General features: G+C 43.6%; 1 protein-coding gene across 1 annotated transcript in view; it reads right to left on the bottom strand.

Moving 5' to 3' along the window:
- Positions 1 to 22,272, bottom strand: part of TTC8 (tetratricopeptide repeat domain 8) — a gene marked incomplete at its 3' end in the record, with an annotated part of 99,977 nt that overhangs the window by 57,970 nt on the left and 19,735 nt on the right. Inside the window, exons 2-4 of the mRNA XM_082242796.1 lie at positions 20,584 to 20,704; positions 11,880 to 11,943; positions 11,556 to 11,715 (exon numbers count right to left, since the gene is read on the bottom strand). Of these exons, the coding sequence (XP_082098922.1) occupies positions 11,556 to 11,715; positions 11,880 to 11,943; positions 20,584 to 20,704 (345 nt within the window). The remainder of the gene's footprint in view (positions 1 to 11,555; positions 11,716 to 11,879; positions 11,944 to 20,583; positions 20,705 to 22,272) is intronic.

The raw sequence follows: 22,272 nt of genomic DNA, 5'->3' as shown, positions 1-22,272 counted from the left end.
TTCCTGCCCAGGTCAAATTTTCAGCGCTGTCACACTTTGAATGACAATTGCGGTCATGCAACACTGTACCCAATCTAAATGTTTATCATTTTGTTCACACAAATAGAGCTTTCTTTTGGTGGCATTTAATCACCACTGAGTTTTTAAACTTTTTTGCTAAATAAATGAAAAACACAACTGACAATTTCGAAAACTAAAGCCTAGTACACACGTAACGAATTTCCGCCGACCGGTCGTCCGTCTTTTGACCAGAGTCGTGTCTGTTGGTTGGAATGTGCCTAGACTGCACACTAATTTTCCCGCACGACAGAATTCTACTTCAGAAGTGATGTCATGTGTTGGTTTGCTTTCTATGTGTTCTTTCTTTCTCTGAGCATGCCCAGTCTTGCTCATAAGATTTTTCCCTGTCGAAATCTGTACTGACTGCATGAAAATCGGACGTGTTTTGACGGTAGACAAAAATTTTATAGCCTGCACACCAGGATTTTTTTTGGCCGAAAAGTCGGAGTCGGTTGTCGGAAGCATCATACTAACAAGCCCAAAATCGGCAGATCGGTCATCGGACGAAAATTCCTGGCCGAATTTTGACGCGTGTGTACGAGGCTTAAGGCCTCTTTTACACAGAGCGGACCATATTTCGATCCGCTCCGGCACTTTTTTTTTTTTTTTTTTTTTACAGACACGGATGACACTTGTGTTATCCGGTCCGTATGTCCGCATATCATCCCATCCATTTGCGGATGATATATGGACATAATGTATGTCTATGGGATTGCGGATGTCAGCGGATGACACCGCTGACATCCGATTTTGCGTCCTTTCCATTTTTTTTAAATGGAAGAAAACCTTAGTTACTTACCGGTGACGGTATTTCTAAGAGCCTTTCAGGACAGCACCTGGAGAGAGCGCAGCTCCACCCAATCCACAGGAAACACTGCAAATAAAAACTCCTCCTCTTCCACCATGCCTCAGTCATAGAGTAGCCTCCGACATGCTGGAAAACAAACTACCACAGGTTAAACATTTACAAATTATATTATAAACAAAACCAAGGGGGGGTAGCTGCTGCTGTCCTGAAAGGCTCTTAGAAATACCGTCACCGGTAAGTAACTAAGGTTTTCTCAGATCGCCTTTCAGGACAGCACCTGGAGAGGATAAGCGAGTAACTTACACTTAGGGTGGGACCACTGCCTGCAGAACTTTTCTGCCGAAGGCTTGATCCTGAGCTGACAACAAGTCCAACCTGTAATGTCTAATAAAGGTTGAATAGCTGGACCAGGTAGCTGCCTTGCAGATTTGATCAGGCGAAGCACCGGCCCTTTCAGCCCATGAGGTTGCCACAGACCTTGTAGAATGCGCCAAGATGCCTTCTGGAGGTTCTTCTTCTTGAGCTACATAAGCCTGTTCAATTGCCCATCTGAGCCATTTGCCTAAAGTGCTCTTTGATGCTTTTTCTCCTATACGGGACCCTGAGAAGATGACAAATAATGCATTTGTCTTTCTAAATTCCTTAGTTACCAGGAGGAACTGAAGTAAGCATCTCCTCACATCCAAGGTATGAAAGGATTCTTCCCGAGTATTACTAGGAGCTGAGGAGAAAGTTGGTAAGACAATTTCTTGTGATCTATGAAAAGATGAAGCAATCTTTGGAAGAAAGGCTGGGTCCGTTCTTAGGACTACTCGATCTGCAAAAATTGTCAAAAAAAGGGTCTGAAATTGAGAGGGCCTGGATCTCACTGATCCTCCTGGCCGAGGTAATTGCTATCAAAAAGATAGTTTTCAAAACTAAATTCTTCAGGGAAGCCTCTTTTAAAGGTTCAAAAGGAAACTTAGTTAGACCTTGTAACACAATGGTCAAATCCCATTTGGGAAATACTTTAAGGGCTATTGGCCTATTGCGGGCTAATGCCTTGAAAAAACGAATGATTAGAGTCTCTTGGGACAAAGTCTTTTCGAAAAAAACTGAAAGTGCCGCTACTTGCGTCTTTAAAGTACTTGCTGCTAGTCCTTTCTCCATTCCCTCATGGAGGAACTCAAGCACTGAAATTTAATTTTTTAATTCAAAATTTTTGCTGGAACACCAAAAGTTGTATTTTCTCCAGACTTTCAAGTAAATATCCCTAGTCACCTTCTTCCTGCTGGAGAGAAGGGTGGAGATAACTTTTTCTGACAGGCCTCTGGCTCTCAAGATGTCTTCTTCAGTAACCACGCTGTCAGTTGTAAGCGGTCCAGTTCTGGGTACACTAGGTTCCCCTGTGTCAAAAGATCTCTCCTGTACGGAAGCTTCCAGGGAGGTTCTGAGGCAAGATTCAGCAGGAGGGCGAACCAAGGTCTCTTTGGCCAGTAAGGTGTAATCAGAATCAAGTTGGTCTTTTCTTCCCTGAACTTTTTGAGAACCAACGGAATCAGTTGGAATGGAGGGAACGCGTAAGACAAACGGAAGTCCCATGGATGGGCTAGAGCATCCAAGCCCCAGTCCTGATTCTCCCTGTGTAGGGAAAAGAATCTTTGGACTTTGGTGTTCTGTTGACAAGCGAACAAATCTATTTGGGGAAGACCCCAGACTTCCACGATCTGCATGAATACTTCTTGATTCAGACTCCATTCTGATTCCAACACCTTTTTCCTGCTCAGCAGATCTGCTAGAAGGTTTTGTGACCCCTTCAGATGCACCGCTGTCAGAGAGGCTAGATTTTTCTCCGCCCAGGAGAGTAGCTGTATTGCCAGATCTGATAGCTGTCTGCTTCTTGTGCCTCCTTGCTTTGACACGTAGGCCACTGCTGTCATGTTGTCCGACAGAACTTGCACATGATGGCCTCTGACTGTCTGTTGAAAGGACAAAAGACCCAAAAGGATGGCTTTCAACTCCCGCCAGTTGGATGATTTCCTGGACTCTGCTTTGGACCATGTCCCTTGCATCGTCCGGCCTTCCAGGTGGGCTCCCCAACCCCACGAACTGGCATCCGTCGTCAGACGTTTGTTCGTCTGGAAAGTCCATTGCAGACCTTCTTCCAGACTTCTGGAATTCCTCCATCACCACAGAGATCTCTTTGCTTTCGTGGAGATTCTGATGGATTTCTCCAGATGTTCCGGGTATGACCAACTCTGCAGAATGTCTCTCTGGAGAAGACGGGAATGCAGTCTTGCCCACTGTACTGCAGGGATAGCGGCTGTGAGCAAGCCCAAAGCTGCCATGGCCGACCTGACAGTAACCTGATGATTGGTTTGTAATCGAGCAACTGCGTTCTGAGTCTTCTCGATCTTTTCTTGAGGTAGAAACACCTTCTGGAGGACCGAATCTATTCTGTATCCCAGAAATTTTATCTGCTGAGATGGAATCAAGCTGGATTTCTCCAAATTCATGAGCCACCCCAGACTCTCTAGGTGGTCCTGAGTCTCCTGAAGGTGTACCAACGCCTGGCTCTTGGACTCTGCAAAAATTAGCAGATCGTCCAGGTAAGGGACAATTGAAATACCCCTCAGCCTTAATGGCTCTAGGGCATCCGCCATTACCTTGGTAAACACCCTTGGAGAAGATGAGAGGCCAAAGGGGAGGGCCCTGAACTGCAGATGCCAGACCGATTCCCCGAGATTGACCGCCAGCCTTAGGAATTTCTGGCACTCCTGATTTATTGGGATGTGCAGGTAAGCGTCCCTCAGATCCAAGGATGCCATGAAACAGTTTGGGGACAACAGTTTGGTCACTGAATAAATGGTGTCCATCCTGAAGTGCTTGTACCGAATTGATCTGTTTAGGATTTTCAAATTTAGGATCATTCGGTACTTGCCTGAGGGTTTTTTCACTAGAAAGATCTGAGAATAAAACCCACGGCCTTGTTGCCCCTCGGGGACTTGGATAATCACTTCCTGTTGAATCAGCTCTTGTAAAAGAGACATCATTGAGGAAGCCTCTTCCGGATCCCTTGGAAGGGGAGTAACATGGAATCTGCTTGGAGGTGTCTCCGAAAACTCCAGTTTGTATCCTTGAGCCACTATATTCTTTACAAAGGGGCTTGCGGATACGTCTTCCCAACGTGGGAGGAACCATAACAGCCTTCCTCCCACTGGAAGACTGTTGTCACTTGCTTTTATTGGCCTGGTCAGGTGGTCTAAAGAGGACTCCACCTTTCCCTTTGCCTTTATGGGAGGTCCATCTTGATCTCTGATCTTGTTCACGACCTCTGTTGGTTTGTTGAACAGAACGAAATCTCTTCTTAGGAGGAGATTTCTTTTTTGACGGAAAGGCCTTCTTCTTATCCGCCGTTCTGTCAAGAATTGCTTCCAATTCAGGCCCGAAAAGCAAGTCACCGGCAAAAGGTAAACCACAGAGTTTCATCTTAGAAGCTGAATCACCTGTCCAGGTTTTCAACCAGACCGCCCTCCTGGCAGAGTTGACAAGGGCTGCTGACCTGGCAGACATTTTGATAGACTCAGCAGAAGCATCGGCCATATATTTTACTGCCTTTAGGAGCAGCGGAAATGAATCCAGGAGATCTTTCCTTGCTGTTCCAGCCTCCACATGCCCTTTAAGTTGTTCGAGCCAGCACTCAAGATTTCTGGCTACCACCGTGGAGGCCATGGCCGGCTTAAGGCTGGACGTAGAGGAGTCCCAAGCCTTTTTAAGGAGAGAATCTGCCCTTTTATCCATGGTGTCTTTCAGAACACCCATGTCTTCGAACGCCAAATCCGTGCGGCGAGACACCTGAGAAAAAGCAGCATCCACTCTGGGCTTTTTGTTCCATAGGTGCGCCGTATCCTCTTCAAACGGAAATCTCCTTCTTAGGGATTTAGAGAAAAAAGGGGCCCTCTCTGGGTCCTTCCACTCTTTTTCAATAGATTCAGTAAGGACTTTATGAACAGGAAAAACCCTGCGCTTTATCTGTTCAAGGCCCTGGTACATTCTGTCATGAAGTGAAACTTGCACCTTTTCTTCTGCGATTTCCAACGTGGTGTAAATCGCTTTCAGCAACTCATCAACCTCTTCCAAGGATAATTTGTATCTGGAAGAACTAGCCACCTCTTCCTTCTCTTCCTCCTCTGAATCCCTGATGGAACAGAGAGCACTCTCCCCCTCATCTTCTGAATCACTTGACACTGCAGACTTAGAAGTAGACGGCTGGGAAGATGTACCACCCGTTTGTTGGGAATCTGATAGAACTTGTGGCGTCCTGGATAACAGGGAACGAACTGAGGACAGGGTGTCTGTGAGTTCTTTAAATGAAGATATGAATTCATTATTCTGCTGACTAGACTCTTCCTTCACAAGGTCAGCAATACATGTTTTACAAAGTGGCTTCACCCAGGAATCTCTGAGTGGATTCTTGCATGAAGGGCATTTCCTTGATGCTGGGGCTCTTGTTTTCACTGTGGCTTTAACCTAGTAAAGAAAAAGCCACCATGAAAGCCCAACAACCACAAATAAAAGAAAACCACCACCTAGTGATTTCTTGCAAGGGAGAAAATCGTGACCCACACCAAAAAGGATCAGAAGAAAAGACTCCCAGATGCATATATATCCTGTTAGACTGGGAACAGTTACTCAGTCTACAGGGCAGGCTCCAAAGGAGGAAGGAAGAAACCCCACAATAAAAGCTCACACAGTAAAGAAAAAAGAGGCACCACTGCACCTCTCCTACCTGAGCTTGGCCGGCGCTGGCGGTGCCTGCTTCCACCGTCGCTGCAGACTTTTCCTCCATGTTGTTGAAAAGTGCAGCTTGCTGGCAGATCTCTCCATTTAAATACCGCTTCCCGCGTCCTCCTCTGTGGACCGGAAACGGAAGCGCCGACCTCGTGACCTGCCTCTGACCCCTGCGTGTACTGCGGTTGGAGCAAACGCCGCCACGCCCCCACCGGAAGTCCCGTCCACCGGAAGTGACGCCGCGCGTCCCCGGGATCAGAGTCCGAAAGTGCGGGAGATTCAAATGCCAAAAGCGGCTCCCCGCCCGCCGACCAGCCGAAGCGCGGATCTCTGACGCCCGGACCGGATCCTCCGATGGGTTTCAGCTCCCCTGAGCGAACGAGGTGAGAGGCTCCGGAGCATACCCCCTTTGACACTCCAGGGAGGGGAGCTGGGATGGTCTCCAAGCTGAAACAGCAAACACAAAACTGGGCAATAAATCCTTCTCTCCCCCTGGAGAGAGTGCAGCCCTTTCCACATAGCTCCTGCAATGCTTCCACCATGGCGGAGGAAACACAAATGACTGAGGCATGGTGGAAGAGGAGGAGTTTTTATTTGCAGTGTTTCCTGTGGATTGGGTGGAGCTGCGCTCTCTCCAGGTGCTGTCCTGAAAGGCGATCTGAGAAAAATAGGATTCTGTTCCGTTCTAAAAAAACGGAACAGAACTGAAAGGACGCAAATCGGATGTCAGCAGATGGTCATCCGCAATCCCATTGACATGAATTATGTCCGTATATCACCCGCAAACGGATGGGGTGATATAAGGACATACGGAGCGCCCGTGTGAAAGAGGCCTAAATGTGTTTTTTTTTTTTCTTTTGTTTCTGTAAGAACATTTTGTGAAAAATAATTGTTCTTTAAATATTAAAATTTAGGTGCAATTGTATTGTGCTACATTTCTTTGGTCAAAATAACCCAAATCAATGTATATTAATGAAACTGTAGGAAAGTTAGACAGTCCACAAACTATGGGACACATCTGAAAATTGATCAATCCTGATGTATTGATGGCCTATCTCAAAAGTCTCAGGACAGTACAAATATCCTCTAAAATGACCCCATTGACAGCCCAAGGTACTTAGTAAGAGGCATGGCGAGTTTTTGGAAGTAGTTTGTCATAATTTTTTGGAAAATTAAAAAAAAAAAAAAAAAAAAAAAAAAAGTTTTCACAATTTTTTGTTTTACATACTGTCACCAGTGCAGTACAGCGTCATACACGGGTGGGTCGTTGTTTAGGGACACTGACTGGTTACAGTACGAAGAACAATACTTTTCTTTTCCCACACACTATGACCATTTTTTTATATATTTATGCACTTTTAATTTTTTTTTTTTTTATATGGTTATATTCTGATTGTATAGTCATTTAGCATTCACATAGCTCAGCATTTATTGTGTAATGACGGAGCAATACAATGTTACCATAGTAACACTGTACTACTCTGGGGAAGCGATCCAGATTTTATTTTATTTTTTTATTTTTTTACACATTATGATTGCTTATAGCAGTGAATTTCATTGCTATAAGCAACCATTTTACTGAATGAAACAGATGCATTGTTTGTTTTGTTGTGATTAGCCAGAGCTAAATCACATGGTACAGGTGGGCTGTGATTGGTCCTGTCTGTATCATGTGATCACATTGACCAATCACAGCTAGCAACACAACTGTAAACAATGCAGATGGCATGAAAGGAAGCCATTCATTGTTTACAACGGTCATATGATCTGCTGTGATTGGTCACAGAGGTCACATGGTACCTTGTGGCGCCTTCCGAGAGGAGGTCATATCCTCATACGTCATAAATGTGGTGCCTGCTTTGTTTTTTTTTTTAAAGCTTCTTTTTTTTTGCACCTAGTGATCCAGATACTAACACACTTTCTGTCTTAGGGTGTGTCCACTCTGGGTGGAGGAACAACGGAGATACCTTTGGACAGCAGCAGTGTCAATCTGGGGTGGGGGTAGTGTTAGATGCACTAGCAGATTTAGGTGGACTTGACTAAATTAACTCCAGCTAACCCTTTTTAAGCGGTTACAACAAAAGTTTTTTTTTTGCATTAGAAAATTTTTTTACATAAATAAATAAAAGTGGAGCACTGTAGGCAACCGTGCCAGTGGTAAATGGTTTATCCAAACCATCTAGCTGCCACGTATGCTGGACACCTTGGTCTGTTAAAGAAGGTTGAAAAATACCAGGACTTCAAAAAAAAAAAAAAGAATGAATTGGTAAGATGCAATAGAATACATTTTGGTTATTGGGTTTAATATCGCTTTGAAGCAATTGTAAAGTTGCGTTTTTTTTTTATTAAAATAAACATGTTATACGTCCCTCCTCTGTGCAGTTGGTTTTGCACGGGGCAGCCCCAATCCTCCTTTTCTCGGGTCCCTGGTTGGAACTCCTGGCTCCTCCCTCCTGTTGAGTGCCCCCACAGCAAGTGGCTTGCTATGGAGGCACCCGAGCTTCAGCTCCATGTATTCATTCAGACACAGATTTGCCGTTTGGCCCTGCCCGCTTTCACTCCTGAATGGCTGAGTTTGTCTGACAGCAGTGGGAGCCAATGGTGCCACTGCTGTGTCTCAGCCAATAAGGAGAGAGAGAGTCCCAGGCAGCTGAGGCACTTGTGGACATCGCTGGATAGAGATAAGGCTCAGGTAAGTATTGGGGGGGGGGGCTGCTACACACACACGCAAGGCTTTTTATTTTAATGCATAGAATGCATTAATATAAATACCTTCTACATTTAAATTTACAACTACTTTAAGAAAGGCTGGCTTAGACAATCCCGGTGACTCCAGAACAAAAGCAGCTAAGGGTCTACAATCTTTTTTTACTTTTTTATTCACTTCAGCTTGTTTACATGTTATCAGAACACAATACTTTTATTCAGAACATGTTTTGCTATTTTATACTCAGCTGCCATTAGTAAATTCTGTAGGTTTGACAAGGAGTAATTTTAACACCTTCAGCCTCTGCCATGTACATGTAGGTCACCAGGTTAAAGGGGTTGATGCTCTTTAATGTAGAAGTGATCTTAGTAGCTAAACTAGCCGCTGGATTGCTTTTACAGGCAGCATAAGGAGGATCCCTACTCGTCACCTTCCACCATGACTGAAGCCAGCTGTTTCGCCAGCTTACTAGAAAGATACCCGAGGACTGGAACATCCCCGATCATCTCTATGGTCTAAAAAAAACACAAGTGACGAGTATTTTGTCCCTTCAGGCTTTGAATAATGTAAACAAGCCATTACCAGCCTGTGAGAGCATCTGACCAAACCGATTTTGGTTTTATCAGATGCTTTTAAGGGCACAGGAGAGATCTGGGGTATAAAAGACCCCAGATGTCTCAGTAAAAGGGTACCGGTCATGGCCCATGCCCTCACAAGGGATGTTGTTCATCCCTTGTGATAGCAATAAAGTGGACTGAAAAAAAATTAAAGACTGTAAATATAGAAAATTAAATAAATACATATGAAAAAAATGTAAAGCGCCCTGTCCCCCTGTGGAAGGGTAAACGCATATATAAACGGTGTTCGCACCATGCATGTAGAGGTATCGCGAACGTTATAGCAAGAACAATAATTCTAGCACCAGACCTCCTGTGCAACTCTAAACCAGTTACCTATAAAGGCTTATAAAGTGTCGCCTATGGAGAATTTTCATTTAAAAAAACTGCTGCGCAAATATCGCGTGACATAAAAATATAAGAAAATCACAACACCCACAGTTTTATTCTCTAGGGCCTCCGCTTAGAAAAATATATCATGTTTGGGGGGGGGGTTCAAGTAATTTTCTAACAAAAAAAAATACAGATTTTTACATTGATGTGAGAAATTTCAGAGTAAGCTTGGGGCTGAAGTAGTTAAAAAGGTACAGAGGAAGATAGCTTCACTATTACATCCTACAGAAAAAAAGACAGTGCATTTGCAGTACTGAGCAGCCTGCTGATTTGAAGGATAGGATAGGAGCACTATCAGGATTGGCCTTAAAGCGGTAGTATACTCAAAGGAAAACCCCTGCAAGACAAAGGCATAATGAGCTAGTATGCATCACACACTAGTTCATTATGAAACACTTACCTTAGAACGAAGCCCCGACACGGACCCCCGGACACCGCTGTGGGAGCGTACCTGATCCCTCTGCGTCTCTTCCGGGTTCGGCGGCTCCGTCGCTGTGATTTGCCGGAGCCGCGATGACGACGATTTTCCGGCAACTTCCCGGCAAGGAACTCTGAAGGTCCGCCGGACCTTCAGAGCGCATGCGCCGCTCGCGTCAGCGGCTGCCTGCATGCAGCGCAAATATCTCCTAAACCGTGCAGGTTTAGGAGATATTAATTGTACCTACAGGCAAGCCTTATTATAGGCTTACCTGTAGTTAAAAATCACAAAATTCTCAGGTCCCTTCGTCCCCTTAGCTGCTTGCTATGGGGGCACCTGAGCCGAGCTGCAGCTCCCTGTGTCCATTCAGACATGGAGCTGCGGTTTGGCCCTATCCCCCTCTCTCTCCTCATTGGCTAACTGACTTTGATTGACAGCAGTGGGAGCCAATAGCGCTGCTGCTGTGTCTTAGCCAATGAGGAAAGGAGTCCTGGACGGCTGAGACAGTCGTGGACATTGCTGGATTGAGATGGGGCTCAAGTAAGCATTAGGGGGGCTGAGGGGGGCTGCTGCAGACAGAAGGTTTTTTTTTTATCTTAATGCATTAAGATAAAAATGAAACCTTCTGCCTTTACAATCCCTTTAACTTCAGATCCATGTTGCCTACGGATCTAAAATCTGTAAATAGCAATACAGGCAGCATGAGAAAATCAAGGAGGAAAAAGGGGTAGCATTAGGCTTAACCACTTACCAACTGTTTACAGCGGCAAAGTGGCTCTACTGGGTTTTTTTTGGGTAGGGGGCACGCCACTTCCGCTGTGATTAATCACAGCAGAAGCCGATCAGCGGGTTCCGGCCAATGGACGTCCACCAGCACCCGCTGATCAGCGAGGAGGAACACAAAACAGAGCTCTGCATATGTAAACAATACAGAGCTCTGTCCTGTCAGCAGGGACGCGCTGGATAAAACATCTAGCACATCCCTTAGTAAAAAAACAGCACATCATAAACACAAACACTAGCTAGGCGCACAGTTAACCCTTTGATCACCCTAGAGGTTTAACCCCTTCCCAGCCATTGTCATTAGTACAGTGACAGAGCATATTTTCAGCACTGATCACTATATTCGTGTCAGTGGTCCCCACAAAGTGTCAGTGTCCAATTGTCCGCCGCAATCTCAAATATCGCAATATGTCGCTGATCGCTGCCACTACCAGTATAAAAAAAATAAAAAAGTTGCAGTATATATACACCATAGTTTGTAGGTGCAATACCTTTCGTGCAAAGCAATCAATATACGCTTACTGGGATTTTTGTTACCAAAAATATGTAGCAGAATCCATATTGGCCTAAATTAATGAAGAAATTCAATTTTTTTAAACATTTTTATTGGATGTTTTATAGCAGAAAGTAAAAAAATATTGTTTTTTCTTCAAAATTGTCGGCCTTTTTTTTGTTTATAGCACAAAAAATAAAAAAAAATGCAGAGGTGATCAAAATGCCACCCAAAAAAAAAATCTCTATTTGTCAGGAAAAGAATGACAAATTTTATTTGGGTAGAGCATCGCATGACTGTGCAATTGTCAGTTAAAAGTAACGCATTGCTGTATCGCAAACAATGGCCTGGTCATGAAGGGGGGTAAATCTTCTGGAGGAAAGTGGGAACGATCAAAGTATTCTTATCCTTCAAACTTTGCAACCACATAAATATTCATGACAACATTCAGTATCTGAACCATCAGCAGCATTTCAACATTACCGCAACACAAAAATTGCGTTTACCGTTCCGAGGCGGATATGCCTCCCAGAAGCACTGGTGATTGGTCGAGCAGTGCTTGCAGTTCGGGGGGTCCTGATCGCTTGTTCCATGGTGCCAGGGCGACCAGACTGCGTACCGGGTCGAATAAAGCCTGTCAAAGGCCTGCCGGATTGGGTGATGGGTCTAAAAACAAAGTCCACCAGCGTTAATAAGAAATCAATAGTTGCATCTGTCATTATCAAAAGATGCTTCTAGGAAAATAATTAGTGATGAGAAGACTAAAAAGTGTTCCAGTCACACTTGTAAGAGCACTGGAAAGCATTGGAGGAAACAAGAAAACTTCTTACCTGACCGCTGGACTCGGCCCCTCGATTTTCCTCGCCGTTGCCTGTCTGAGGCTGGTCCCAGGACCTGTAAATAATTAATTTTATTTGTTCACTGCAGCTGTGTAAATCTGTTCACTGAAGAGATCCGCGTCCTGAGCGGCCTCTAAATTATAAATGCAGAGCAATATTAGCAGCCCACAGGTAAAAAGTAGAATTCCAGCTTTTTGATGCTGCAAACTGCAACTAAACGTACCGAGTCCGTAGGACAGAAATATAGCGGTTGATGTTGTCAACTCATTTCTAAAAGTGCAGACATCAGACCATGCCTGTGTAATGTGCTAGGGTATTGGCACTTGAAGTCTCCACCAGAGATAGGTGTGACAACGCAGTTGCCCAATTGGGAGACCAGGACAGAGGGTTGTCACCCTATAACAGGAAGTGCCTGAACAAGGATCTTCATTGAAGGATCGCCAGGGATTATTAAAATGAAAGCTGCAGATTTAAAAAGGAGAAAAACTGCTTGAAATCATGTTAACAGTGAAAGGGAAAAGGGAACAGTCATTTTAGTTATAAATAAAATATATTTTTAATATAAAAATATATTGAGAATGAAGCAGATGGTCAAAATGAGAACATCCTTTTCCCAGCTCTTCATTTGCAAGACTGCCATCTCGGCCTTTGAAGACCTGTTCAGCTAAACAACTACTGGAAGTAACAACCCTATGCGAACAACTACTGGAAGTAACAAGCCTATGTGAACAACTACTGGAAATAACAAGCCTATGTGAACAACTACTGGAAATAACAAGCCTATGCGAACTACTGGAAATAACAAGCCTATGTGAACAACTACTGGTAATAACAAGCCTATGTGAACAACTACTGGAAGTAACAAGCCTATGCGAACAACTACTGGAAATAACAAGCCTATGTGAACAACTACTGGTAATAACAAGCCTATGTGAACAACTACTGGAAGTAACAAGCCTATGCGAACAACTACTGGAAATAACAAGCCTATGTGAACAACTACTGGTAATAACAAGCCTATGTGAACAACTACTGGAAGTAACAAGCCTATGCGAACAACTACTGGAAATAACAAGCCTATGTGAACAACTACTGGAAATAACAAGCCTATGTGAACTACTGGAAATAACAAGCCTATGTGAACAACTACTGGAAGTAACAAGCCTATGTGAACAACTACTGGAAGTAACAAGCCTATGTGAACAACTACTGGAAGTAACAAGCCTATGTGAACAACTACTGGAAGTAACAAGCCTATGTGAACAACTACTGGAAGTAACAAGCCTATGTGAACAACTACTGGTAATAACAAGCCTATGCGAACAATTACTGGTAATAACAAGCCTATGTGAATAACTACTGGAAGTAACAAGCCTATGTGAACAACTACTGGAAGTAACAAGCCTATGTGAACAACTACTGGAAGTAACAAGTCTATGTGAACAACTACTGTTAATAACAAGCCTATGTGAACAACTACTGGTAATAACAAGCCTATGTGAACAATTACTGGTAATAACAAGCCTATGTGAATAACTACTGGAAGTAACAAGCCTATGTGAACAACTACTGGAAGTAACAAGTCTATGTGAACAACTACTGTTAATAACAAGCCTATGTGAACAACTACTGGAAGTAACAAGTCTATGTGAACAACTATTCTACATTTCAATCAAGATGTGACTTCAAAGAAACTTTAGATAGATGGGTCTCACCCTTTGTAAAACATACAAATTGTATTACAAGTGCTTAGCCAGGTAGAGCAATTGTTTTGAAACGAACACTATGTAATGTGATTGTGGTGCTCTCCAAACATGTCTTTCTACCTACAGGTTTGTAAAATAAATATATTTTTCAATCTGGCTTCAACAGTCAAAATGTTACTAAAACCCATGAGTTTTGGGGGTTTCCCCTACAACAGCTTGCCGACCGCCTCACGCAAGAGCAGCTCTCCTGTGCTGGATCACATGCCCCCCCCCCCCATCCCCCACCTTGCCACTGCCTCTCCGGGCTCTACTGTCCCACCGCCGAGTCTGGAATGAAAGCCGGCGGTTCCACTGGCTTACCACAGAGCTCTTGGGGACCGGAAGGTCCCCAATCAGCTCTATGGTAGAGGAAGCCGCAAGTGATAAACATGCTGAAGACCGGAAGGTCCCCAATCATCTCTATGGTAGAGGAAGCCGCAAGCGGTGAACATGCTGAGGACTGGAAGGTCTCCAAACATCTCTATGGTAGAGGAAGCCGCAAGCGATGAAAATGCGAGGACTGGAAGGTCCCCAATCATCTCTATGGTAGAGGAAGCCGAAGGCGGTGAACATGCTGAGGACCGGAAGGTCCCCAATCATCTCTATGGTAGAGGAAGCCGCAAGCGGTGAACATGCTGAGGACCGGAAGGTCCCCAATCATCTCTATGGTAGAGGAAGCCACAAGCGATGAACATGCTGAGGACTGGAAGGTCCCCAATCATCTCTATGGTAGAGGAAGCCGCAAGCGATGAACATGCTGAGGACCGGAAGGTCCCCAATCATCTCTATGGTAGAGGAAGCCGCAAGCGATGAACATGCTGAGAACCGGAAGGTCCCCAATCATCTCTATGGTAGAGGAAGCCGTAAGCGGTGAACATGCTGCGGACCAGAAGGTCCCCAATCATCTCTATGGTAGAGGAAGCCGCAAGCGGTGAACATGCTGAGGACTGGAAGGTCCCCAATCATCTCTATGGTAGAGGACGCCGCAAGCGATGAACATTTACATCACTTCCAGGTTCCTGGATGTAAACAGCACAGTTTTTACAATTTGAAAAGTATCTGATCACCCTTATCTTGGTGTGATCAGATGCTTGCAAGGGCAGAGGAAACATCTGGGAGGTCTAATAGAGCCATAAAGAGTACCTGTCCCAGCCTATTGCTTTCACAAGGTATCTTTAAATTACTCGTGACAGCAAAAGTGATTAAAAAAAAAAAAAAAAGTAAAAGTGTTAAAAAACATTTTTGTTTAAAGCACCCCCGTCCCCCTGTGCTAGCGTGGAAAGGCTAAAGCATGCATTGGTCCTGCATGTATATGTAAACGGCGATCACAGCACACGTGAGGTACTGAACGTTAGAGCGAGAGCAATAATTCTATCACCAGACCTCCTCTGTAACTCTGAACGGTTAACCTGTAAACGCTTTTAACCACTTCTGGCCTGAAAGGCTTTACCCCCTTAATGACCAGGCCATTTGTTTTACAATATGGCACTATGTTACTTAAACTGACACTTGCGCGGTCGTGCGACGCTGCACTCAAATAAAATTGGTGTCCTTTTTTCCCCCACAAATAGAGCTTTCTTTTGGTGGTATTTGATCACCTCTGCGGTTTTTATTATTTGCGCTATAAACAAAAGAAAAGCGACAACTTTGAAGAAAAAAACAATATATTTTATTACTTTCTGCTATAAAACATAGCCAATAAAAATTGATGGTTTGCACAAAAGTTATCGCGTCTACAAACTGGGGGATAGATTTAGGGCATTTTTATTGATTTAATTTTTTTTACTAGTAATGGCAGCGAGCAGTAATTTTTAGTGAGATTGCGACATTGTGGTGCACAGATCGGACACCTGACACTTTAGGGGGGCATTAACATTACTACAGTAATCAGTGCTAAAAATATGCACTGTTACTGTAATAATGACACGGGCAGGGAAGGGGTTAACACCAGGGGCGATAAAAGGTGTGTCTCTAGGGAATGCTTTCTAACTGTGTGGGGGATGGGCTCACTGGATGAACACAGAGATCTGTGTTCCTAAATAGCAGGAACACGGGATCCCTGTGTTCATCTGTGACAAAACAGCAGTCTACCTTGTTTACATCAGCAGACTGCCGTTGTGTCTCTCTGGGGAGTTGTGGGTGGCGGGCAGAGATTGCGGCGGCTGGTCGGCAAGTAGTTAGAGCATCGCCTATGACTATGTGGTTTTTTTCCCCATTCCACAAGCATTTTGTTTGTGTGCATTAAAATTGATTAAAGCGTATTTTTCCCCAAAAATGTGGGTAAAAAAAAAAATATATAAATAAAATTATATATATCTCAAAACCCAACATTTTATTCTGTAGGGTCTCTGCTAAAAATCATATTTATATATATATATATATATATATATATATATATATATATATATATATATATACACATATACACACACACTAGGTTAACAAAAGTATTGGGGCGCCTGCCTTTACACACACATGAACTTTAATGGCATCCCTGTCTTAGTGCCGGTTCACACTAGGGCGACCTGTGAGGCGACCTGGTCGCCTCACAGGTCGCCTCCCATAGGGAAGCTGCGGACCCGTTCTAATAGGAGCGACACAAGTCGCTCCGACCTAGAAAAAGGGTCCGGAGCTTCTTTGGGGCGACCAGGAGGCGACCACCATAGACTTCAATGTTATGAAGTCTGTGGCAGCCGCTCCGAGGTCGCGGCGCGCTGCTCGCACCGTGATCTCGGAGGTCGCCCCTGCAAGTAGCGTCGCCGTAATGTGAACCGGCGCTTAAAGTGATTGTAAAGTCTTGTGGTTTTTTTTTTTTTAAATAACAAAACATGTATACTTACCTCCTCTGTGCAGTGGGCTTTTGCACAGGACAGCCCGAATCCTCCTCACTGCTCCTGGCCCCTTGCTGCAGCTCCGTGTGTCCATTCAGACATGGAGCTGCGGTTCGGCCCTGCCCCCTCTCTCTCCTGATTGACTGACTTTGACAGCAGCGGGAGCCCATGCCATCAGCCAATCAGGAGGGAGAGTCCCGGATGGCCAAGGGACTCATGGACATCGCTGCATAGAGATGAGGCTCAGGTAAGTATCAGGGGTGCTGGGGCAGCTGCTACACACAGAAGGTTTTTTTATCTTAATGTAAAGAATGCATTAAGACAAAAATCTTTCTGCCTTTACAACTCTTTTAAGGCTCATACACACTAAGAAAATTAGGCGAACATTTTCGTCCGAGGAACTTTCGTACGATTTTTGTATACAACTTTCTTCTACAGCCAATTCCGACCTTCGGAATGAAAATTTCCGAAGGGACAAGCTCCAAAATTTCTGTCGTATGGGAACAAAACAAACGATTTCCATTCAATGTGTACTGTTTTTGTACGATTTTCATACAAGAAAAAAATCAGAAATGAAAGACTGCACATGATTCGAAAAAAAAAAAAAAAAAAAAAAGCCTTTGTCGTGCAAGAAATTTTGTATGAATTTTTCCTTTATCGGTTCCGATTTGCTGTAAAATGACGAGGGGAAAAAAATAAAAATCGTAGGAACTTTCCCCCAATTTACTTATTCAACTCTTCTGGGAGGTTTGCCTGTGTGTGTATATACAGTGGGTACGGAAAGTATTCAGACCCCCTTAAATTTTTCACTCTTTGTTATATTGCAGCCATTTGCTAAAATCATTTAAGTTCATTCTTCTTCCTCATGAATGTACACATAGCACCCCATACTGACAGAAAAACACAGAATTGTTGACATTGTTGCAGATTTATTAAAAAAGAAAAACTGAAATATCACATGGTCCTAAGTATTCAGACCCTTTGCTCAGTATTTAGTAGAAGCCCCCTTTTGATCTAATACAGCCAGGAGTCTTTTTGGGAAAGATGCAACAAGTCTTTCACACCTGGATTTGGGGATCCTCTGCCATTCCTCCTTGCAGATCCTCTCCAGTTCTGTCAGGTTGGATGGTAAACGTTGGTGGACAGCCATTTTTAGGTCTCTCCAGAGATGCTCAATTGGGTTTAAGTCAGGGCTCTGGCTGGGCCATTCAAGAACAGTCACGAAGTTGTTGTGAAGCCACTCCTTCGTTATTTTAGCTGTGTGCTTAGGGTCATTGTCTTGTTGGAAGGTAAACCTTCGGCCCAGTCTGAGGTCCAGAGCACTCTGGAGAAGGTTTTTGTCCAGGATATCCCTGTACTTGGCCGCATTCATCTTTCCCTCGATTGCAACCAGTCATCCTGTGCCTGCAGCTGAAAAACACCCCCACAGCATGATGCTGCCACCACCATGCTTCACTGTTGGGACTGTATTGGACAGGTGATGAGCAGTGCCTGGTTTTCTCCACACATACCGCTTAGAATTAAGGCCAAAAAGTTCTATTTTGGTCTCATCAGACCAGAGAATCTTATTTCTCACCATCTTGGAGTCCTTCAGGTGTTTTTTAGCAAACTCCATGCGGGCTTTCATGTGTCTTACACTGAGGAGAGGCTTCCGTCGGGCCACTCTGCCATAAAGCCCCGACTGGTGGAGGGCTGCAGTGATGGTTGACTTTCTACAACTTTCTCCCATCTCCTGACTGCATCTCTGGAGCTCAGCCACAGTGATCTTTGGGTTCTTCTTTACCTCTCTCACCAAGGCTCTTCTCCCCCGATAGCTCAGTTTGGCCGGACGGCCAGCTCTAGGAAGGTTTCTGGTCGTCCCAAACGTCTTCCATTTGAGGATTATGGAGGCCACTGTGCTCTTAGGAACCTTAAGTGCAGCAGAAATCTTTTTGTAACCTTGGCCAGATCTGTGCCTTGCCACAATTCTGTCTCTGAGCTCTTCAGGCAGTTCCTTTGACCTCATGATTCTCATTTGCTCTGACATGCATTGTGATCTGGAAGGTCTTATATAGACAGGTGTGTGGCTTTCCTAATCAAGTCCAATCAGTATAATCAAACACAGCTGGACTCAAATGAAGGTGTAGAACCATCTCAAGGATGATCAGAAGAAATGGAAAGCACCTGAGTTAAATATATGAGTGTCACAGCAAAGGGTCTGAATACTTAGGACCATGTGATATTTTAGTTTTTCTTTTTTAATAAATCTGCAACAATGTCAACAATTCTGTGTTTTTCTGTCAGTATGGGGTGCTATGTGTACATTCATGAGGAAGAAGAATGAACCTAAATGATTTTAGCAAATGGCTGCAATATAACAAAGAGTGAAAAATTTAAGGGGGTCTGAATACTTTCCGTACCCACATTATATATATATATATATATATATATATATATATATATATACACATACATACATACATACAGTTCAAAGTCTACACACCCCTGTTAAAATGTAATTTTAATGATGTAAAAAAAAAAGAAAGAAAAAAAAAAAAAAGACAAAGATAAATCGTTTCAGAACTTTTTCCATCTTTAATGTGACCTATAAACTGTACAACAAACTAACATCTTTTAGGTGGAGGTAAGTAAAAATAAATTAAATATGGTTGCATAAGTGTTCACACCCATAAACTAATACTTTATTGAAGCCCCTTTTGATTTTATTACAGCACTCTGTCTTTTTGGGTACGAGTCTATCAGCATGGCACATCTTGATTTGGTAATATTTGCCCACTCTTCTTTGCAAAAACACTCCAAATCTGTTAGATTGCGAGAGCATCTCCTATGCACATGATGATGACGGTCTTCACTGCGTTCCATGGTATATCGAATGCCTTGGAAATTCTTTGGTACCCTTCTCCTGACTGATACATTTTAACAATGAGATCCCTCTGATGCTTTGGAAGCTCTCTGTGGACGATGGTGTTTGCTGTAGGATGCAACTAAGAAAATGTCAGGAAAGACCTACTAGAACAGCTGAACTTTATTTTGGGGTTAACCAGAGGCACTTTAAGTGATGCAGGTGTGTACTGACTCCTATTTAACATGAGTTTGAAAGTGATTGCTTAATTCTGAACACAGCTACATGTCCAGTTATAAAAGGTTGTACACACTTATGGAACCACATTATTTTAGTTTTTTTTTTTTACAACCCTCCCCCGCCTTAGAAGATTCCAGCTTGTTGTTTTTAATGGGTTGTACAATTTATAGGTCATATTAAATGGTGGAAAAAAAAAAGTTCTGAAATTATTTATCTTTGTCTCGTTTTTTTTTACATCACAGAAACCTGACATTTTAAACAGACTTTTTTATCCATTGTATATATTTAAAATATTTACAGTATCTCACAAAAGTGAGTACACCCCTCACATTTTTGCAATAATTTATTATATCTTTTCATGTGACAACACTGAAGAAAATGTTATGTTACTTTTGTTGGCAGCGGTTTAGACATTAATGGCTGTGTGTTGAGTTATTTTGAGGGGACAGCAAAAGTTACATGGTATACAAGCTGTACACTTGTGTATATTATATATATTTATTTTACAAGTAAAAATCTGTAATTTTTTGCTAGAAAATGACTTAGAACCCCGCCCCCCCCCCCAAAAAAAAAAAAAAAAGTTTCTATCTATGGGTTCTAAGTAAATTGTCTAGCAAAAAATTACAGATTTTTACTTGTAAAATAAGTAAACATACATAATATTATATATATATATATATATATATATATATATATATATATATATATATATATATATACACATACATACACACACACACACACACACACAATATATATTATATATATATATACACACACACACACACACACACACACACACACACACACACACACAATATATAAACACATACACACTTTTTTTTTGGGGGGGGGGGGTGGTTTTAAGTAATTTTCTAGCAAAAAATTACAGATTTTTACTTGTAAACAAAAAAAGTGTCAGAAAAAGGCTCGGTCTTCAGGTGGTTGTAGAAGAACACCAGCGTGTATGAATTTATACTGAGAGTACAGTCAGGGTACGTGATGCTGCTGGATGCATGCGGCCGTTACCAACTTACGTGCAACTTGTGCAATCGAATTTTCATCAAGAGTCATTTCAGCAATTCCTTCCTGGTCAACATCAATCTCATCCACGTAAACCATTTCGGTCAGGGCCCGGGTCTTCAGACTCCATGCTGCCTGCAGGAAAACACAGGGAACACAATGAGAGAAGTATTCAGCCAGGTCAACACTGAATGAACCAATGAAAGGATCCAGGCTGCTGACTGAAGGGAATTGGGACTCAATTTTGGATGTTCTGCCACATGATAAACTCCTCACTTTTCTGGTTTATACACTGCTCAAAAAAAATGAAAGGGACACTTTTTAATCAGAGTAAAGCATTAAGTCAAATAAACTCCTGGGATATTGGTCTGGTCAGTTAAGTAGGAGAGAGGATTGTTTATTAGTTTCAGCTGCTTTTGTGTTAATTAAATTAACAACAGGTGCACTAGATGGGCAACAATGAGATGACCTCAGAAACAGTGTGGTTTTTACAGGTGGAGGCCACTCACATTTTTTTTACCCTAATCATCTTTTCTGACTGTTTTTCTCTAGTTTTGCATTTGGCTAGGGTGAGTGTCACTACTGGTAGGATGAGGCCATACCTGGACCCTATAGAGGTTGCACAGGCAGTCCAACTCCTCCAGGATGGCACATCAATACGTGTCATTACCAGAAGGTTTGCTGTGTCTCCCACCACAGTCTCAAGAGCATGGAGGAGATTCCAGGAAACAGGCAGTTACTCTAGGAGAGCTGGACAGGGCTGTAGAAGGTCCTTAACCCATCAGCAGGACCGGTATCTGCTCCTTTGTGCAAGGAGGAACAGGATGAGCGCTGCCAGAGCCCTACAAAATGATCTCCAGCAGGCCACTGGTGTTAATGTCTCTGACCAAACAATCAGAAACAGACTTCATGGGGGGTGGCATGAGGGCCCGACGTCTGCTAAAGGACCCTGTGCTCACTGCCCGGCACCGTGGAGCTCGATTGGCATTTGCCATTGAACACCAGAATTGGCAGGTCTGCCACTGGCACCCTGTGCTTTTCACAGATGAGTGCAGGTTCACCCTGAGCCACATGTGACAGACGTGAAAGGGTCTGGATAAGCCATGGAGAACATTATGCTGCCTGTAACATCGCTCAGCATGGCCAGTTTGGTGGTGGGTCAGTGATGGTCTGGGGAGGCAAATCCATGGAGGGACACACAGACCTCTACAGGCTAGACAATGGCACCCTGACTGCCATTAGGTATTGGGATAAAATCCTTGGACCCATTGTCAGGCTCTACGCTGGTGCAGTGGGTCCTGGGTTCCTCCTGGTGCACGACAATGCCCGGCCTCATGTGGAGAGAGCATGTAGCCAGTTCCATGTGGATTCAGACACGAAGCTGCCTTTCAGCCCCGCCCCTCTCGCTCATCAGAAGGGAGAGTCCCGGATGGCCAAGGGACTCAGGTAAGTATTAGGGGGTGCTGGGGCGGTTGCTACACACAGAAGGCTTTTTATCTTGGAGTTGTTAAGTCAGAAGGCGTATTATCTTATTGCAATAAAAAAAACCTGTGTGCAGCAGCCCCCCTCGGCCCCCCTAACACTTACCTGAGGTCCCTGTCCAGCGATGTCCACGAGTGTCTCAGCCGTTCGAGATTCTCCCTCCTGATTGGCTGAGACACAGCAGCAGCGCCATTGGCTGCCGACAATCAAACTCAGCTTGC

The sequence above is a fragment of the Pelophylax lessonae genome, assembly GCF_965119305.1.
Source record: "Pelophylax lessonae genome assembly, chromosome: 13".
Taxonomy (NCBI): Eukaryota; Metazoa; Chordata; class Amphibia; order Anura; family Ranidae; genus Pelophylax; species Pelophylax lessonae.
The sequence above is the reverse complement of the archived record's forward strand: the minus strand, read 5'-3'. Positions and strand labels throughout refer to the sequence as shown.